This window comes from Channa argus, chromosome 1 (genome assembly GCF_033026475.1).
Source record: "Channa argus isolate prfri chromosome 1, Channa argus male v1.0, whole genome shotgun sequence".
Lineage (NCBI taxonomy): Eukaryota > Metazoa > Chordata > Actinopteri > Anabantiformes > Channidae > Channa > Channa argus.
In genome coordinates, this window is record NC_090197.1 from 19882755 (window position 1) to 19902535 (window position 19781).

At 38.3% G+C, this 19781-nt stretch overlaps 1 protein-coding gene across 2 annotated transcripts in view; it reads right to left on the bottom strand.

Moving 5' to 3' along the window:
• Window positions 1–369: 369 nt before the first annotated feature.
• The window catches only part of csmd2 (CUB and Sushi multiple domains 2), a 244172-nt gene continuing 224760 nt past the window's right edge, over window positions 370–19781 (bottom strand). Inside the window, exons 60-72 of one of the 2 annotated variants that reach the window (XM_067505569.1) lie at window positions 18565–18744; window positions 18197–18370; window positions 17846–18019; window positions 17046–17119; window positions 14162–14273; window positions 13727–13906; window positions 12343–12408; window positions 11815–11976; window positions 10588–10700; window positions 9816–9903; window positions 7565–7697; window positions 7072–7249; window positions 370–6612 (exon numbers count right to left, since the gene is read on the bottom strand). In XM_067505569.1, coding sequence (XP_067361670.1) covers window positions 7090–7249; window positions 7565–7697; window positions 9816–9903; window positions 10588–10700; window positions 11815–11976; window positions 12343–12408; window positions 13727–13906; window positions 14162–14273; window positions 17046–17119; window positions 17846–18019; window positions 18197–18370; window positions 18565–18744 — 1616 coding nt within the window. In that variant the 3' untranslated portion in view covers window positions 370–6612; window positions 7072–7089. Of the gene's footprint in view, window positions 6613–7071; window positions 7250–7564; window positions 7698–9815; window positions 9904–10587; window positions 10701–11814; window positions 11977–12342; window positions 12409–13726; window positions 13907–14161; window positions 14274–17045; window positions 17120–17845; window positions 18020–18196; window positions 18371–18564; window positions 18745–19781 lie in introns of those variants that run through there. The other variant, XR_010914488.1, reaches the window with a different exon arrangement.

Below are 19781 nucleotides of genomic sequence, written 5' to 3' on the forward strand. Positions count from 1 at the left end.
AAGGAAAGGTTTTCAAGACGGTGGTGAGACCAGTGATGTTGTGCGGCTTAGAGACAGTGGCGCTGAAGAAAAGACAGGAGGCAGATCTGGAGGTAGCAGAGCTTAAGATGTTGAGGTTCTCTTTGGGAGTGACGAGGATGGACAGGATCAGGAATGAGGACATCAGTCAAATAGGCAAGATTGAGGTGGTTTGGACATGTTCAGAGGAAAAGGAAAAGATAAGGTTTATAAGCTATAACAATACATTATGAACGCATTAATGAAGATCAATAATTATAATCCAATATTATAATTTATTATACTTTTGTACTTGGATAATCTAGCATTTAGAAATTACTTGTAACAGTCTTTACTGCTGTATTGGTCTCTTTTACCTAGGTACATAATTTGAGTACATCACATTTACTGTACCTACAGGCATGATTTGTGGTTGTGGGAGGCGAACTGAGTACCTGTCGCGATTTTCAATCCCTAATAGCTACAAAATACATTCACTCTGCTTTTGTGGTGCAACCCAGTTTTGTGAATCATTGGTAAAACTAACCAAGACCTAAACTTATATAATTAGTAATGAATTATCATCCGATGCTAAAAATATGACGCTGTAAACCATAATGTAAGTAATACAAAGTTGTTCCTTATGTCTAAATGTGGAATGTGACATTTTCCTTTCTGTTATACTTATGCTAAGAAAAGCCTGTCAGCATCACTGGCATGTCACTGGAGTAAACTGTAAGTGTCGCAGTACTCTGTAAACAAGCATGTAGAGCATCTCATGTGGTTCTCACACAACTACAGTCCAACAGTGTCATTATACATGATCATAGTATACTTAACCAAAGGACAAAATGGTTACATACATTATAGAAGAATTTCAATCTCCACTAGCAGCTATCTTGGCTGAGAACAGTGCTGCTGAAAAACAATGGTTACACTGTGTAATGACATTGCTTATAACCTTCAGAGCTTGATTAGCTAATGGGTTCTGGGCTTGAAGCAATAAACACATGCATCGAGTACAACACATACCCTGTCGGAAAGTAGGTTTTATATTTTATTCCAAAACCTTCAAAATAAGTTTCAAGTTCAAGAAAGTAGAATAAGCTTAGACACAATGCAAAGCATCATATACAGACAGATAAAATACATTTTATATATTGCAGACAAGCCATGGTGAGTCTTACATATGTACAGTATATATGTAAACTTTTATTTACAATATTTTTTACATATACAAAAAGCCTTGTTTCTATTTTTCTTTGTATATATATGTATATATGTATGTATATACATATATATACATATATATACACACATATATATATATATATAGTGAGAGATTTATTTATATATAGAGATTTTTCATATACTCCCCACTAGCATTTGTACTACAATAATGAAAAAGAAAAACCTTTACATATATGTCAACCCATTTTCTTTTTATATTACAAATGTATTTTCATAAAAATATATCTCTGTACAAAAAAAAGTTTTTATTCATTAACATATTCTCTTTTCTTAGAGACATTTTCCCTCTGTAGTTGCTCTCTGCAGATACACACAGTCTCTTCAAGTCCATGTTCTTTTCAGGTAACCCTTTTGGTGTACAGCAAGACACTGACACTGGATCTTTGCCTTTTACTGTTCTGTTGTTATGTTGAGGTGATCAAGGGCCGTGTTGATCTCAGTTAGGTGCAAAGGGTTGCTATTGATTTTTAGTCTAATGTGGAGTCTAACTTAGAGATCTAACAACTGGCCTGAAAGTATTTTATGAAAAACAAAACAAACAAACAAACAAACAAAAAAAAGACAATATACTGTAATAACTATGTTGTATAAGTAGGTATGACAACAGCAATGTCAAGCCTTTAGTAATAAAAAAAAAGCAGCTCTCTTACATATTATGCTATATTTTAGTACAAATAAATTGGACACTTGATTTCAAGGACAAATTCTAGCAACACAGATATCTTTCCATTACTGCCCACAAACAGTGGAGCAGTAGTTGGAATATAGATATTGAAAACAGTATAGATAGGTGGATAAATTCTGATGCACTCAGTGAAATGAAATACATTCAGTACTTTTTCAGCAATAACACCCAATCCACCCTTATCTACATTTATAGAATAAAATTCATCTGCGTTCCAAAGCTTTACAAAATACATCTCTTTTCCCTCGCTGAACAGTGAAGGCAAATTACCTGAATAACACAGCAGTAAGTGTGGCTTTGTCAGAGCCATCAGTATGTGGTGGCAATGAAATATGGGAGATTATGAGTGATAATTGATGCAGAATATGATGTACAGCATGGCTGATAGAGTTCTTGAGGGTTTTAATACATGTACAGGGTGGCTCATACTGGAAAGGGAGAGCTATAGCTGCAGAAAGAAACAGGGACCATTTGGTCTTGTCCCTGACTATAAAAAAAAAATCTGTGAACTTGATGGAAACTCAAAGACCATAGCTGCAGTGTGTTTCATGAAAGAAGAGATGGTGAGCAAGGGAGAACTCAGAGCTGTGTCTGGCTGATAACGAAAATGAATCTAGGATGAACAGTTTCTGTCTTAAAATATGCAAAAAGAACCAGGAAGTAGCCAGGTGATATAAGGAAAAACTCTTTAACTCCTATAGCATGACCCTGACCAGAACTCAATGATCATCATTTTCATATGACTGAGCTGCACTTTCTTTAAGTACTTTTCTGAAAAACTCATATGGTTTAAAGAGTAAATATTTCTACAGATGTAGTGCCCCTTATATGAAAGCCTTAATTTCTGCAAAATTACATGCATTCATTTTTCTAAATGTTTTGTACGCAAGTAACAATTTTACTACTTTTACTACTAGTGGAACTGCAAAATGTTATGTCAAGAACAAAGTATACAATAGCATTTTTGACTAAATCTAATTTGGTTGAATACATGTAACTTTCTTTGGCTTAAAAGGTGACCTCACATGATACGAACAGACAAGTCAAGCATGTCTGCAAGCACATAACACCCAAGATATTTCTTGCACACCAATATACAGTACTAATGAACCTGTTGCTTATTCAGGAAATGCAAACAAAGATGCTATGATGATCCAACATGATTCAAACAAACTCACGTTTTTTTTTTATGTTTAGAATTCTTGAACAAAAAAATTGAGCCACTCAAGCTTGTTCACCATACTGTATTATGGGCTGCTACAAAGGCACTATAATGAATGTAAAGTGCTTATTGAAGTCTGGAGAAGGTTCAAAACCATAGAGAAAGGATGAGTCTGGCCCTTCAAAACAATTTCTAAATTTGTCATTGCTGAGCCCTTGTTGGGAAGAACACTCACACTTGTGTGAGCTTATGATTTTGTATTCTGTTTGTCCAGGTCTAAAGTCTAAATCTAATTTAATAGAATCAGTTCCATCTAGGGAATGGGGGCATCATGTTCTATTGTACCAGCTAATCACATTTGTTTGTTTAATACTCAACGCAGTTTAATAAAGTGTTGGATAATGTGTGATAAACGTTGCCATGGGAAACATGAATAGAGGCAAAAAGACCACTTGAAAGTGGCCTCACAAGAAACTAAAAGCAGTGCCATGAAGCTATTCACTGTGCTGAAATATTTGGAGCAATTTTAGAATAAAAACAAATGACATGCACAACACGACAGCTACATAAAACTATGAGAAGTGAGTACCAACACCTTCAAGATAATATGAGTGCAACTGCTCCTCTCCCTGTGAAATCTCCAGGGTAATTCAATCGTTTCCTTTCCCATCAATTCACGACCAGAGCAGGCAAGGGGCAATATTCTATCTGTACTGTGGAGATAAGCGAGAGCTTTAAAAGTAATAAAATTGTAAAAGCAATTACTGACCCACAGCGAAACTGATTGAAGGAATAATACAGTGATTGGTTTCAAAGGCCTGAATTTCAGAGAAAAATTAAGTACCCTAGGTGATTTTAAAGACTTGTTGTTATGGAGGATGATTTGACTTAGTTAAATCCACTTTGCTGCATTTACTATATATATATATATATATATATATATATATATATATATATATAATGTATACAATGAATTATTAAAACAAAATCTACCCATTACATTTTCTTTCTAATCTCCAGCATTGTTATAACAAAAGCAAGCCAGAAAGCACAAAGTAAATCAAATAAGTATGGATTCATGGCGACAGCCTTCATTGTTTTTTTGAGCCAAACATTATCTAATCGAGAATCTGTCCTGTCATTGATAATGGTAAGATGGATTCAGGATCTGAGATGGGTTCAACAATGAAACAAGGCTAAATTAAAGCAAATTGCATGTAATGGCTCAATTTGCTGCAGTGAAATTCAAGCACTATTCACCCCACTCAGCATCCACAGGATACATGGGTATATGGACAGTTAGTGGTAAAGAGTTAGGAGTGGGTTGTTGGAAATCCATTCGGCTTCCTTCTTTTGATACACACACATTATAAGGGTGACAAAAGCATTACTGCTTTCAGTCTTCTCTTTTTATCAGGCATGTCAGTCACCAGCCAAGGTAGAGTCCTGCTGTTGCGTATGTCAATTTGATGACAGTTCCCTCCTGTGTGGCAATTTCAAAACAATCTTTTCTGTATATGCCACTCCCCAGTTGCCACAGATGTGAGGTGTATTAGCATTAGAGACATAAACACGTTTTTCTTTTCATATCATATCTATCATTTTCAATTTAATGCATGGGAGTAATCAGTATGCTAGCTACTCCCCCCGCTGTCACGGCTCTGAGGAAGCCTCCTGCAACACATGACGAGTGAAGACAAAACAAAGCAACATTACTCTTTTTTCTAAGGGATGGACCTGTCAGAAGTTAACTTTGAGAAAAAGACCTGAATGTAGTCCAGAGGGAATGCATCACTGACTCATCCATTCTTCAAACTTGAACATTTCAAGGGAGTTAGAACATGACCACTCTTTGATGTTTGTTTTCCTAAGGCCAACTTTAGGGAGCTAACACTGCATCTAGATCTCAGAGAAAAACAGTACCTATGCCACCTTCAAGCTGGAGAAACATGTACAGGTGGATCCAGGAAAAGTAGCTCAGAATTTGACATCAGACATGCACTCTCTCCAAACAGAACTTGTTGCTCTGTTCTCGGTGCTACAGCTTCGTTCTGACTTTTGCAAATGAAGCCAAAAAATAAAAAAATAAAAAATAAAAAAAGATTCCAAGGAATTTAAAGATCCATAGAAATATCACAGTTGCTGTGACTAGTTTGACCTAACCAATGTCTTGTTCTCCTCAAGTGCCTCAGACAGGGAGGATGGTTGTAATCAATGCGTGTGTGAAACAAAGAGAGAGTACTGCCTCTTTAACGTTTTTATTTGGGAGCATTAGTTTGAGAGGCGATTTTGTCTATCAACACGTTCACTTCAGTCCTTCCCAGACAAAAAAAGGTAAAGCGATTGCACACAAATCACCACCATGGGAAAGAGGATAAAATTTATAGAAACTGATACTGCTATTAGTTTTAGTTCTCTCAGTGGACTTCTACATTGTCGTTAGAGCCTGTTCATTTCCATAAAGTGATAGTCCTAAACCCAATCATTAACATTTCAATGAAATGAGAAAAAAGAGAAAAATAAGAAACTTCAGCAAATTATCTGTAGTGTGTTGGATGGATTCTTTGGGGCCAAAGTAGACAGGCTATTTTTTAGGGGCAGCTCGTAGAAACATACACACATATTTATGCAAGCGCTCTCACTCAGTTATACAGACAAGTTCTCCCTAAAATTCTCACTAAGTGTTTGCTTCAGCAGCTCTAACTACCTTGTAACCTCTGCTCTGGACACAGCTGCCATAGCGAGCAAAATTTCATCATTACTTCAAAAAAAATAAATTAAAAAAAAAAAAGAGGGAGAAGAGAAGAGGACTGAGACATGATAAAAATATGTGTCTCCAGCATAGCCTTAAAACTCAGGGAATTTTTAATTCATCCTCAGAGAGACCCAAAGCCCAAGCCTTAGATGAAAACTGTCAAAAGCCTTGGGACAGACGGCTGGAAAAAACAAAATTCCCATTTACTCAAATCAAGCTGGATACCTAAATAAAAAAGGGAAAGAAAATGGAAAACTGAAAGATACATGAATTAAAAAGTCCAGACTGTCTGTTTCTGACTCCCATAGGCCAAAGATAAGCTGTCCACCATACAGTTCACTTGCACATAGAGCTCCGTTAGCTACAGGTCAATATCTTGACTTAAAGTTGACCATTGATTTCCCTTTGGGTTTAGGCGGAGGGCGGTGAGAAAAGTCATCACAGCTTTGCTTCCTGCAGTACTCCTGCTGGGTGCAGTTTCAAGTGGAAGCCTTTCCTCAAAGTATGGAAAATGATCAAGAAACCGTGTAAAGTTAGCATGTTGTTGTTGGCATTTGTTACAGTCCTTGTCCTCACATGGTTTCTGTGTATGTGTGTGTTTTTTTTCCATGTCTCCTGCGGGTAAGAGCAGTTTCCACTGGAGATGTGTCTTGAATGTATTTCAGCAAATAAAATAATCTTTGTCTTGCCCTCTGCTTAGGGAACTATGGATGTCCTCTGTTGGCAGGAAGGGAAAGATGTGGTGCACGTCTCCTCCCCTAACTAAATCAAGGATCAATGCAAAGTTTAATGATAGGATGTGGGTGTAAGGAAAGGACAGGACATTGTAGGATAGGGGATTGGAAAACGAGGAACAAAAATACACACAGAAATGCAGGTAAAAAGAAAGGTGGTTATGGGGAAATAGACAGCGATGAAGAAAACCACAAAGAGAGAAGATAAATGCATTAATTTCATATTCTTTACAGTGATAAAATAAAACATACAATCCCAAATTAATTATTATTAGTTACACTGACATACATCAAAGAAATAGGGCAGCAGAAGATATCCAATCACTGATTTTTCTACGATTAGTAAAATTGTGATTTTTTTTTTTTTTTAAACTAGGTTCTGAGCATCTGTCTCTTGTTACTTCAATAGTTTGATGCACTGGATGTGATCACGAAAAGCCCTTAGTGTAAAATAAACCCAGACGACCTAATCATATCTAATTCATACCTCTGGAGGAAGCAGTTGCTATACAGCTGTGCATACTGTGCTGACTGTGAACTCTGTCTCATTTGCCATGATGTCTGTGGGTTGGATGTTGCGGTCATACATAGGGTTCTCAAATGTAGCTCGCCCGTTAGTGTTCTCATGGCCCACATAACCATTGAAGGGGACTTTGGGTCTTCTTCTGAAATCAATCATTAAATAAAGTAATTAGTTCTGTTAACATTGTTTATGGGTAACATATTCAGTATAGAGGAGAGAGAGGGATTATGTATTATGTATGTATCATTTCTATATAAGATATGACCTCCGAATATTGAGTTAAAATTATTTGTTTGAAAATTTAAAAAAAAAACATGCATTTGCTTTTATTTTGGAATGTGAATCGAGATGTGTATTTTAAAAAGCAAAGGCAAAGGAAAATTAACTCATAGGCTTGCAGACAATGTAGAAATGTGAAATTTACAGTATCAGTGATGTGATGTGGTGTGATTCTCACCTGTGTTTATAGAGGTACAAAGCAAAGCCTGCAATGATCATGGCTATAAAAGGCACTAGGATGGCTGCTGCCACTGAACTGCTGTTGGAGGCGAAGTTGTAGCCTTGGTTTTCTCTGCTGGGATCTAAACTCTCTGGAGGAAAATAAGATAAGACATAAAGCCTTTTACGTCAACATTACATCAGGACATTTAGCAGCAGGTGTTACAATCAAACCACATAAATAAGACAAAAACGAACTTATCCTCCTCACCCTCTGCCAGAAACTCGATTTGACAAAGATTTAACACAAAACTGCAGATAAAAAGCTGGCTGAAAATGGCTACCAGGAACGCTCCACTTGCTGACAAGTGACTTTTTTAATGTTTATTTCCATGCTTTATTTTTTGACCCCCCCCACGGGAATGTCATATTCCATTACCCTAACAATGACTCTTAATTACTGAAATCAAAGGCCGACAGCTATTAACTCATTTCATTCTCTAATTTATGAAGATGTGTGTCTGCAACAGCAGCAGTGGAGGAGTGACAGCCCACCTGTTTGCCACAGAATGCCAAAAAACTCCAATAAAGGACGAGTGACAAACAAGAAAGAATTCAATTAGTGGGTTCTGTGGTGTTTGCCAATCAACCCCCTGCCGGATAAACGCGAGCACACAAACAGATGCACAAACACACTCACACAGGCAAACTGCACAGGCAGTTACACCACCACTGAGTTAAAACAAAACATGGAAACGTCGACAAATTGAGTAGGATTATTTCCAAGACGTGCAAACCTTACTCCCAGACTCGCATTCAATTTACTCATACACTTAAACACACATAAACACCAAAACCCTGGCACCAGCCCCAGTCGTCTGCATTAATAAAGATCTGTTTGCTCAATCAATGTACTGAGCCTGGGTGGTGGGGAGGGAAGAGAGGGTTCTGCACCTGCTGTTCAATCACCTTTCTCATTACGGGAGATTTTCACACAACTTCCAAAGTGCATACACACCCTTTAATCTATGTTAACACTGCATGCTTTCATGCTCAATTCCAAGCTGCTGCTCGTATGTGAATGTTTTTGTACCTACACTGCTGCTCCTCAGTCTGTCTTGCAGCCAATATGGAAGCCACTCCAATCTGGGCTTTGCTTTTGAAAAAAGCTGCTAAATTCTTGAGAAATCTGTCACCTTCAGCAGCATCAGCAAAAAGAAAACAGCAAAAGCACTAGCAATATCTACTTAAATGTTTACAACGATTAGATCATGTAAAATCAATAAATTAAGCTGCATTTTAAACACGTTAGCCTTTTTTCTCCACAGAAAACCAAGGTATTAGTCAGTCTCATGATGTCAAGACAATAACTTATTGATTTTGTTAAACAGCCCTCATAGTTCATGAAGTGTTTAGTACTGGGAGAAAGGTTGAGTACTCTGGAACATCATGGCTGTGTCCAAAATCACACCCTACTCACTAAATATTGTACTTTTGCACCATGTAGTGTGCTTTTCATTTTGTAGTAGTCTCTGAATGTTAGGGTGTTTGCAGTTGCAGATGCAGAAACCATGGAGAAAAAGGCGAGGAAAAGGAGTCTCACACACAAAACTGCCTTACAGCCGCAGGCACTCGGATCCATGGAGCCTGGATGCAAAGATTTGCTGTATACAAACTGTTGCAAAATTCACAGCAATGAGGATCACGTGGGAGGAATTTCTAGGTCACAAACATGAAGCAGAATATATGGAGAGCTGTAGCTGTTTTAAAAAAGTTCTACACCTGTGACACCTGTGTCGCTGAAGTTGCCGAAGATACCAAAGTATTACACTCAGCAAAGAATAAAAAATTGTCTTTACTGTATCAAAACTGCAATATACTGGGTTACTTGATATGCCAAAGACTCTACATGCAAAGAACACAACCCACAAACTCCCTAAGGAAAGATTCTGTGTAGCTGTGTTGCATGTGAGTGTAATATTTATGTGTAGATGTTATAGACCATTCATAACATTTTTTAACTGTGTTTGCCTGTTTAATGCTGGGTTCAAAGGCACATTCTCAGACATGTTTTCACATTTGGGGAGAAAAGTAAATGATTGAAAACTCCAACATAGCAAATAATATGCTCTGAAAGAACTTGGAGCTCTGCTGAAGGACACTAAACATATTTTAAATGAGCCATGTTGGAGATGGAAATCGCAGAAAGGATCCCCCAGGAGACCACTTGGTCACAGTGGTTTTTATAACCCATTGGACAGCTCACTCACCCAGTCTCTGGAGACCAAATTGGCCAAAGCCTTTTCCTCTGACAAATCCCTGGTACACAAAGGAGTTGGATGAAGAGATGTAGGACACCTAGGGAGAGGGAGAAATGGGAGACAGACACTTAATATGCTACATCTAGGCTTTACAAAGGAGTGTATCATCAATGTGTCAGCAGCTGGTACATGCAGAAAATGAAATACCATGTCAAAGGAGCTGTAAGTTGCTCTTATGGTTGACATTTAATATGATGTTTTTCCTGCTCAAGAGCCTAAACATAATCACACTCAGCCTTGCTGCATGCACGCAAGCATGTTACACAAGAGTAATGCTTCACTTTGCACGAGACAAGCCTGAATGTAAACACTTGTGAAATGTGCACATCCAGTAGAAACACCACATGTTGGCTCAGACACATACACAGTGACCTTTTTTTTTTTTAATATGTGGAGTGTGTGTGTGCATCAAAGGTGCCTGAGGTTGGGGGATAAACTGGGAGAGAGGAGTGGAGAGGGTCTGTTGAGTCCTGATTACCAAGCAATGATTTAGCTGACATTTTAATTAAAGAGAACACTCTCATTGGGCCCTCCATCTCCCAAGAGTGACAAGGTTAGTGTTTATGTGTGCGTGTGCATATTTTATAATACAGGTGTGTGTGTGTGTTTGTTCATGTGCCTGTGTGAGTGAGAGAGACAGAGAGAAAGATTGTGTAATGTAAAATCTTTTCAATTACACAAAGAGGTATTGTGTTGAACCTGACCCTGCACCTACACTTACATGTCCGTCTAGGGCCCAGTTGTCTATTTTAAACTTGTTGACAAAGATCTCCACAGGGCCTCTAATTTGGTGGACCTGGAGCAGCAGCTGGGCTTCCTCCCTCTTATACGTGCCTGCAAAAAAAAAACAGTTACACTTACAGCAACAACCACACCGAAACCACCTAAAAATTATGATTTGGTACAAATATGTCATATTTATTCAACATTCCACCCTCCTGGGCTTGCTCTGATAATCCTGTTGTGCTTTCTCTAGCAGGAGCCTGGGTGAGTCATCAGAAAAACTGGCTGTAACTGGGAGATGGTTGTGACCGAAGCTATAAAGGCCTACTTTCCCAGCTTTCTCACTAACTCACTCACTCACTCACTCGGCAGTCTCAATCTCATTCATGGTCTCCTTAGCTCTATAAAATATTCAATAGAAAACACCCTCTACAACACTCTGACAAGCTTACTCTCACTCATGCACACATGCCTTGCACCAATACCTTCTCACGAGTCACACCTTTATATTTTTGCTAAAGTTAAATAAATTCAAGTGGCACTTAAACATTTTGTGTGTAACGAGCTTGGGCCAAGTTTTTAACACTGATACACCAAGAAAGTTAAGTCTGTTTCATCCTCTGATCAATAAACCAAAAGAAGGCACAATAAAAGTTTTAGAACCTATAATAAAGGGATCAAAACCAACAATGATCTCTCAGTGCCTGCCCAGCTTGTCTGTGGCTTTTATAAACTCAAATGTGTAAACAGTGCATTTGTTGAGAACAGTTTCAAACTGTGTTTGTCCACAAGTGGTAGTATATTATGCTGCAAGTAAGAATCAGCAACATTACTTTCAGTGCAGATTGTCAAACACTGTAGCTTTAAAAAAAAATTACACAGTGATGAAGATTGATAGTACCCAGGTACAGCAAAGTGAAATATCCAAGCTGTTACTGATGTAAATTTGCGTCATAATGATCACAGCTGCGTGGTGATTATGCCACAGGGAAAAAAATTGTCTGCTATTCTGTAACAGCAAAAAAGATCTTATTCATGCAGGGGCTGCAATGATTTCTTGCTCCTTGTCTTCACTTGAAATTATCTGACAATTGTCTGTTTGGATATAACCCAATACAGGAGGTCTGTCATGTGACTGTGATGTCCATAAAAAATTGACAAGAGTCACAAAAAAGTGTGCATGTGTTTGTGTGTGAAAGAAAGACTTTATGGGTGGGTTACCAACCGGCCAGTTTGAGTTCAACTCCACTGTGGTCGATGAGTGTTCCGTTAACCCTGTTACTAAGGGGTTCAAAGGCAGTGATGCTGAGCATAGCCGGCTGCTTCTTCCCCAAATACTCGTATGATCCCCTCCAGAGAGAGTTCTTAGCAAATACACCACCAGGCACTGGAGGGAAGGGGGCAAAGACAAATGGTAAAGACAGAGGATGCAGACAATTCACGTTTTGTTTTTTTTGGTAGAGTTTTTAATTAAGACCACACGTGTTCCCAATATTTAATTATCTTTGTTGCTGATTTAGCCACAAACTGTACAACTGTCTTTAAAGATGTTAAATCACTTGCCATGTTATTTTATGAATAAGTGCCCCGATAAAAGTACCACAGATTAAAAGCATAGTGTAATTAAGAAAATTAATAAATTAATGCATATTGATATAAAACCTCTTCTCATTTGGATGAAGAACTCGTATCTAATAAACTTAAGTGAAATTCAGCTACTTTTTACTTCAAATACAAGAAGGACCTGTCCTACCTGGTAATTTGGAGGGTGGCTCCTGCACTGTCCCCACTGGGCTCTTACCGCTTGGGCGATTATCAGCTGGAGAGCACAGTAACACAAAATCAACTACAGAAAATAGTCAAGTTTATCCTGTAAACAGTGTATGCTCGAGCAATTGAAAATAAAAGATCCAATTTTCACCCCAATTTTCTGAGGTTAATTGCAGTAGTCATGTCACCATCAGCACATCCTGTCTACCTCTAAATCTAATAACCCTTTTGGTGGTCAGAGTGAAGGCTGCCTGCGACGGGACTTGACTCGTACGTCAAAGAGCAGCCGGGGTGTCCCTGTGGGGGCGATGGCTTAGTCTGACAGACAGTTTCGCAGCTTCAAGGGAAGCACTTTAATAATGCCTTACTGCTCACTCAGGGCCGCAGGACTACACCACAGTAGTAAACATACACCCACACACATAAACAGAGAAACAGAGCAAAGATGGCATTACAGGCAACTACAAACAAAGAAAGGTATATTGATGGTAGTTTATGAGCACAGACAGCACCTCGGATAAATGTATCCAGACACGTGTGCACACCTCTCCAGACTGGTACTTTATTAGCTGCCAGTCTTTTGAGTTGCCCTTCCATCACTGCACCCACAGGTGCTGTTAATATCTTGCATTTGCTAAGGCCAGTTCTCTTTCTTGCCTTCACTCTTAATGGCATGGCCTTATACCTATCACATTCTGTATTTCGGAACCAACTTGGCAAAGAATCTATCACATGGATAGATAGATCTATCCTCCTGTATGCGTTTCTCTTTAAAACATTAGCATTTGTCTACCCTAGATAATTGTGTGTCGATGACTATTTTTTTCCTATATGTATTTAGGCAATTGCTTCAGGGTGTCTTAATGCCTGTCTATTTGTCTGCTAGACTTTGTTAACACTGGCTCACCATTTATAAGAACTACTTCTGCTAACATAATCAATGGTATGCATTTGCCTAATCAGGTTTTGCACACCTGTTAATGTTTTAAAGCATATCTGTAAATCCATGCAGTGTAATTGTGTGATGGATGGGCCATCCTGCCCTGGCACATGTCTCAGAATATTCAAGTGTTAAAAGTGCTATTCTTCAACATTAGCTGAATCCTAACCAGAGTTAACAGTGAAAGTCATGCTCATCCAGACTTGAGCAGTTTCGCTAGACACTGCATATGGACACTTTGCATTATGAATATGACATAACACATTTTGTGTTTAATTCAGCTGCATGCTTTCCTTGGGTCATAGCTGAACATGGTTATATGATGAAATAACATTGGAGAATTTTAGCGAGCGCAGCAAAATAGTGCATGTATCCATGTTTTGTGTAATCAGTAACAAGAATGTCTTCCTTTTTCTTTTTTTTATACCTGCACACAAAGGCGGTTTCCCTGTCCAGCTCCCATCAGACCTGCAGGTCCTGTGCTCTGATCCTCCAGCCAAATAAAAGCCAGGCTGACATGTATAGATCAGTGTGTATCCAAGAGATGGCAGTTCAATGGCTCTCACATCAGACTGGGCTGGCAACTCTGGCTGGCTGCAGTGGTGGGCTGGAGAGATGGAAAGAGAAAAAGAAAAATTAATGTAAAAAATAGATACATTAAAGAGACCAAAGAACAAAAGAATGTTTTTTTTTTGAGAAGGTTAAAAGTTGGGAAGGGGAGATTAGCAGAGAGAGGGATCAAAATATGGTAAAAAGACGTGTGGGGTTAAGGATAAGTATACGGGATATATGTAGGTTCGTTAAAGTAAGTTCTTCGCTTAAATATATATGTTTTTACAAGATAAAGAGACAGTGCTCTTACCAATGCACTCTGGTTGAAAACCACTCCATGTGAGGTTGGGCAGACAAGTGCGAGAAATGGAGCCCTGCAGTAAGTAGCCCTTTCTACAGCTGAAGAACACGGTACTGCTTATCTGTAAAAGGACACACAGTGGATGTGAAAATAGGTTAGACAATGAATTTAAATATTGTACATAATGTCAACCTAATATTGCACATTAAAGTGGCATTTTAATGTTCGTTTTGGGTTTGTTATTTAGCTAAATTTAATAAAATATTTCTTAAGGATGGCTGAAGCTCAGTTGTGGCATTGGCCACAGGGTCAGTGGTTAAACTCCAGATCCCTCCTGGCTATGTGCTGAAGTGTCCTTAGGCAAGATACTGAACCCTCTCCCGATGGGTCAGGCATGCACCTTGCATGGCAGCTGCCATCATCAGTGTGTAAGTGTGTGGGTGTGTGTATGTGATTGGCAAAATAAGAAGCAACATTGTAAATTGCACTGGATAAAAGCAAAAGCAAGGACTATATGAGCAACCATTTACCATTTACTTCAAAAGAAAAACACAAACTAAAAATGATAAGTTTTAAATTTCTTAGAGCTCTGTGAGGTATTTGCTTTTCTCTCAAAAGTAAGGTGCTGTATTGCTGTACCTCTGTGATTCGGTCAAAATTAGCTGGAAAACTCAATACATGCTGGTAGCCATCTTTTCAGATTATTTGCACTAATTAAGGTAATATTAAGGTGTCATTTATGAAGCATCATTAAAAATGGCAGGGACAGAATGTGACTATTGTTCATTTTATTATTTATAGCAGTGCTTTTTCCACTGCCACATCCCCAAATGTTTCAAGGAAAAATGGTCGATTGCAACTTAACTGGACGCTAAAACAGTTGTGTGTAGAAGAAAATATTGTTTTTAAGAGAGGACCTTCAGTCAACCGTACATCAAAGCTTAGTTATCTGTCTATGTTGTTTGGACATGGTCAGTATATATTGTATGTAAAAAAATAAATCTAAATGAGCTTAAAAGAAGAAAATATTATCAACGTGCTTTACTGTGTCTGAAGACAAACACATCTGATCTCTGCTGGTGTGCTATCTTGTAACATTAGAATTGAGATTGCTATTGTGGGAGACTGTGGAGCAGGAGGTAGAGCAGTCATCCACCAATCCCGCCGTTGGTTCGATCCCCGGCCCCTCCGGTCACATGTCAAAGTGTCCTTGAGCAAGAAAATGAACCCCTATTCAGTTGCTCCTGGTGAGTGTTAGCGTGTTAGTGCATACCAGCTGCCACATTGGTGTGTGAGTCTGTGTGTGTGATTGTGAGTGTGAATGGGTAAATGAGAAGAAGTGTAAAGTGCTTTGAGTACCAATATTAAAAAAGCGCTATATAAGTGCAGAACATTTACCATTTATTGATTCAACCTTGTAGTCTGTGGTTTGACAAAATGTACAGGAACAGCAAGAAGGAGAAAACTGCAGTGTAGCAAGTGTAATTAATTTTTTCTTTAATATATACAACCCCGATTCATAAAAAGTTAGGATCATGTGCAAAATGTAAATAAAAACAGAATACAATGATTTGCAATATGTATGCTGAAACCAAGACATTTTACCATTTCATGGAAAATATTAGCTCATTTCATATTGGATGGGAGCAACACATCTTAAAAAAGTTGGAAGTGGGTGAAGTTTACCATTGTGTGGCATCCCCTCTCCTTTTAACAACTGTCTGTAAATGTCTGGGAAGTGAGGAGATCAGTTTCTGGAGTTTTAGGAGAGGAATGTTGTCCCATTCTTGTCTGATGTAGGATTCTAGCTGCTCAACAATTCTGGGCTTTTTTTCTGGATATTTTTTTCTTTTACGATGCACCAAATTTTTTCTATTGGTGAAAGGTCTGGACTGCAGGTAGGCCAGATCAGCACCCGGACTCTTCTCCTGCAAAGCCATGCTATTGTGATGGATGCAGTATGTGGTTTAGCATTGATTTGCCTAAATATGCGAGATCTTCCCTGAAAGAGACATCATGTGGATGGGAGCATATTTTGCTCTAAAACCTCTATTGACCCTTTCGAGATGTGTAACTGCCCACACCATGGGCACTAATGGACTCCCATACCATCAGAGATGCAGGGTTTTGAACCGCTGATAACAAGCTGGATGGTCCCTCTCCTCTTTAGTAAACAGGAAACAACGTCCATGGATCAATTTCACATTTTAATTCATCTGACCACAGAACAATTTTCCATTTTGCCTCAGACCATTTTAAATGAGCTTTGAACCAAAGAACACAACGGCGTTTCTGGATCGTGTTATATACATATGGCTTCTTTTTTGCATGATACGGCTTTAACTTACATTTGTGCAGCGAACTGTGTTTACAGACAATGATTTCTGGAAGTGTTCCTGAGCCCATGTAGCTATGTCCTGTAGAGAATCAGGCCTTTTTTTAATGAAGTGCTGCCTGAGAGCACGAAGATCACATGCCTCCAGTTTTGACCTTCGGCCTTGTCCCCTCTCCTTGCGAGATTCCTCCTGATTCCCTCAGTCTTTTGATGATATTATATAATGTAGATGGTGCGATCTTCAAAGTCTTCACAATTTTATGTTGAGGACCATTTTTCTAAAATTGTTCCATAATGTAGTTTCCAGTGTAGTTTGTAGTTTTTTTGAGATGTGTTGCTCCCATTTAAATTTAAAATGAGCTAAAATTTTACACAAAATGGTAAAATGTCACAATTTCAACATCTGAAATGTTGTTTATATTCTATTGTGAATAAAATATGGTTTGATGAGATTTACAAATCATCATCCCCTATTTATTTTTGTTTTACACATTGTCCCAACTTTTTTGAATTGGGGTTGTATAAAATACTCTTTCTTGTGCTCCCACATATTCATACCTGGTAGCTTTGGCTGTTGTTCTGATTTCCAAATAAAGGAGTGCCAGGGTCTCCACAGGTAGTGTGAGTAGGATCTGACACACACACACAGACAGCAAACCCCAATAAATATACAATACTTGCAATCAAAGACATTATATCACTTTATGATAAGTAGCATTTTTCACATACTGTATTTGTAATTATTTAACACATATACTGTGTCTGCATGTAAGGAACAATCCTACATGTATAAATTGTTTTGACAAACATCTTCTAACAAATGATTAAAGTCAAAAATAATTGTTACCAAGTTTTTTATTTAGTCTAAATGCGGTCATCATTAAATCTTAAGTACTACAAGTACTACAAGCAGTAGTTATGAAGTTTTAAGTTTTAAGTCTTTCTGGTAAATGATGTATAGGGTATGGTATTATTGTTGACTTAATCTTTAAACCAACACTTATTGGATCAAAGGTTTGCATATGTGCATATTTTACAGCTTTCAATTCTAACTTCAGATGCAATATTGGACCTATATGTAATTGAACTATATATTTTAATTTATCCATAACTTCTTTAAGACCAAGCAGTTTTATTTTATTAAGTGCCTCATTACCATATATATTTTTTATATACTCATAATGCTGATATTCTTCCTTGCTGAAAGATGACTCTTGCAATGAGGAAAAATGGAAGTAGCACCATGTTTCACAAATTGCATATAAAGCTGTGAGTACTTAAGGGTTTTTGGATGGTCATTCTAACATATCTACTGTGTTAGACTTTACTAAAAAATGGAGAAACAGAAAGTAGCTTACCAATGCAAGAGGGTTGTGTGCCACTCCAAGTGCCGTCATACTGACAGTATCTCCTGGCAGAGCCCACAAGGACAAGTGGAGGGTAGCAGGAGAAGGAGACAGAGGAGAGATAGGTGAATCCTCTGTCTTCCCTCCTTCCCTGGGCTGGAATCCCTGGGTCTCCACAGAACACAGCTGCAATAAGAAGGAGGAGGAACAAGGAGAGAAAAAGGGAATTTAAGATGTTGGGTTTTAATTTAACATTCTCCAATTGGCAAAATACCACAGAAACATACGCACTGCACCTTTACAGGGGAAATCAAAGTCAGAGACATGTCATGTGATCGAGTATTACAGCATGGTGCCACTTACGGAAGCACTGTGGTTTCTCTCCACTCCAGTTGCCATGGCCCTGGCATGTTAACACAGTGGGCAGGGACAGCTGGTAGCCTTGGTTGCAGGAATAACTGATGCTGGAGCCCCAGATGAAATCTACACCAACAACCTGTCCATTAGGGATAGCTGGTGGTGGACCACAGACAATCGCTGTAAGGAGACAAAGCAACATTTCAGGATTGCATGTTGGTTTACTTATGTGTTCCGCGTTTGAAAACTAGTAGTGTAATGTCAAATGATGAAGCAAAAACAGTTGAATTTGTGTGAGAGGCCAGCTAGAAGTGCATTGTTCTATAAAATTTATAACTGCTATCATAGTCAGTCATATTGTCATACAACTATACCTTTACAGAGTGGCTTAGTGCCATTCCAGGTGCGGTCCTTGGTGCAGATGAGGGTGGAGGCCCGGTCAGCATCCATGGTGAACCCAGGAGAACATTGGAAACTGACTGTGTGGTTGTAGGTGAAATCGCTCCCTAATCTCACACCATTGGCTGGCACTCCAGGGTCACCACAGTTGATTACTGATTGAAAAAAGTGAATACAAACAACTATCACTTTTGTATGGACAAATAAAATTAAATGTTGACTAGAGATGTTCTTGTCCAAGGACAATGATGTCGAATAAGTCTGTTTGGATCAATTTTTAAAAAGTTGATGTTGGTTTATACCTGAGTCATCATATTTAATTTTTTTGACTTTTGACTGCACTTTAGAAAGTAGGGGATCGATATCACAGACTTAAAATAAAATACAAGCCAGTAAACAAACATTTAGACTTGCACACCGGATGGAGCCATGGAGGTAATGAACTATCATATGGATGTAATGTGTGAAGCAGTTTACCTCATAGTCAAAGATGTATCTAAAAAGCAATGTAGTTGATGTGACTTGACAGACAATATTCTTTTTGCCAATTTTAGAGTATATATTTAACCTGAAAATGCTTAAAAAGTCTCAGTTACTATGCAAATGCCAGACTTTTCTATCATACTCATCTACAATATAATTTAAGGCCTTTATCTGAAAAAAGAACCCTTATGCTGAGATTGTGTCTAGTATAGAACCTTAAGGATGCAGAATAACTATGTCTTGTGATGGGTATCCCTCTACAGTCATTCCTTGAAGCTCCGAAAAACTTTTACATCCTGGAGGGAAAACAGTGTGATTGAGTAACAACTATAAGAATTTCTTCGTGTGATTCAGCAACACTGTAGCTCCGCTCTGCTGTGAATAAAAAAGAAAAAACTCAAAGTACAGGAAGACAACTTGTGCCAAGTTCCCTTTGGGCAAAAAGACATTATTAAATGCATATGACCAACATTTCTGCAAAATTCCCAGTAGGGAGGAGAAAGTGCAGCTCTCGGAGGTGTAGCGTCTCTGACTGAGCAACCACTTACATTTCCTTCTGGGGATGGATACATGATACTGTAAAAAAAGTAAGATTCACTCACATTAAGTTACAATTACAATGAAGAGGACACTACTGTTAGCCACCTCTGTTAAAGGATGACTTCACTGATATTAAACCTGCTTCTTTTGGATCTAGTTTGAATAATAC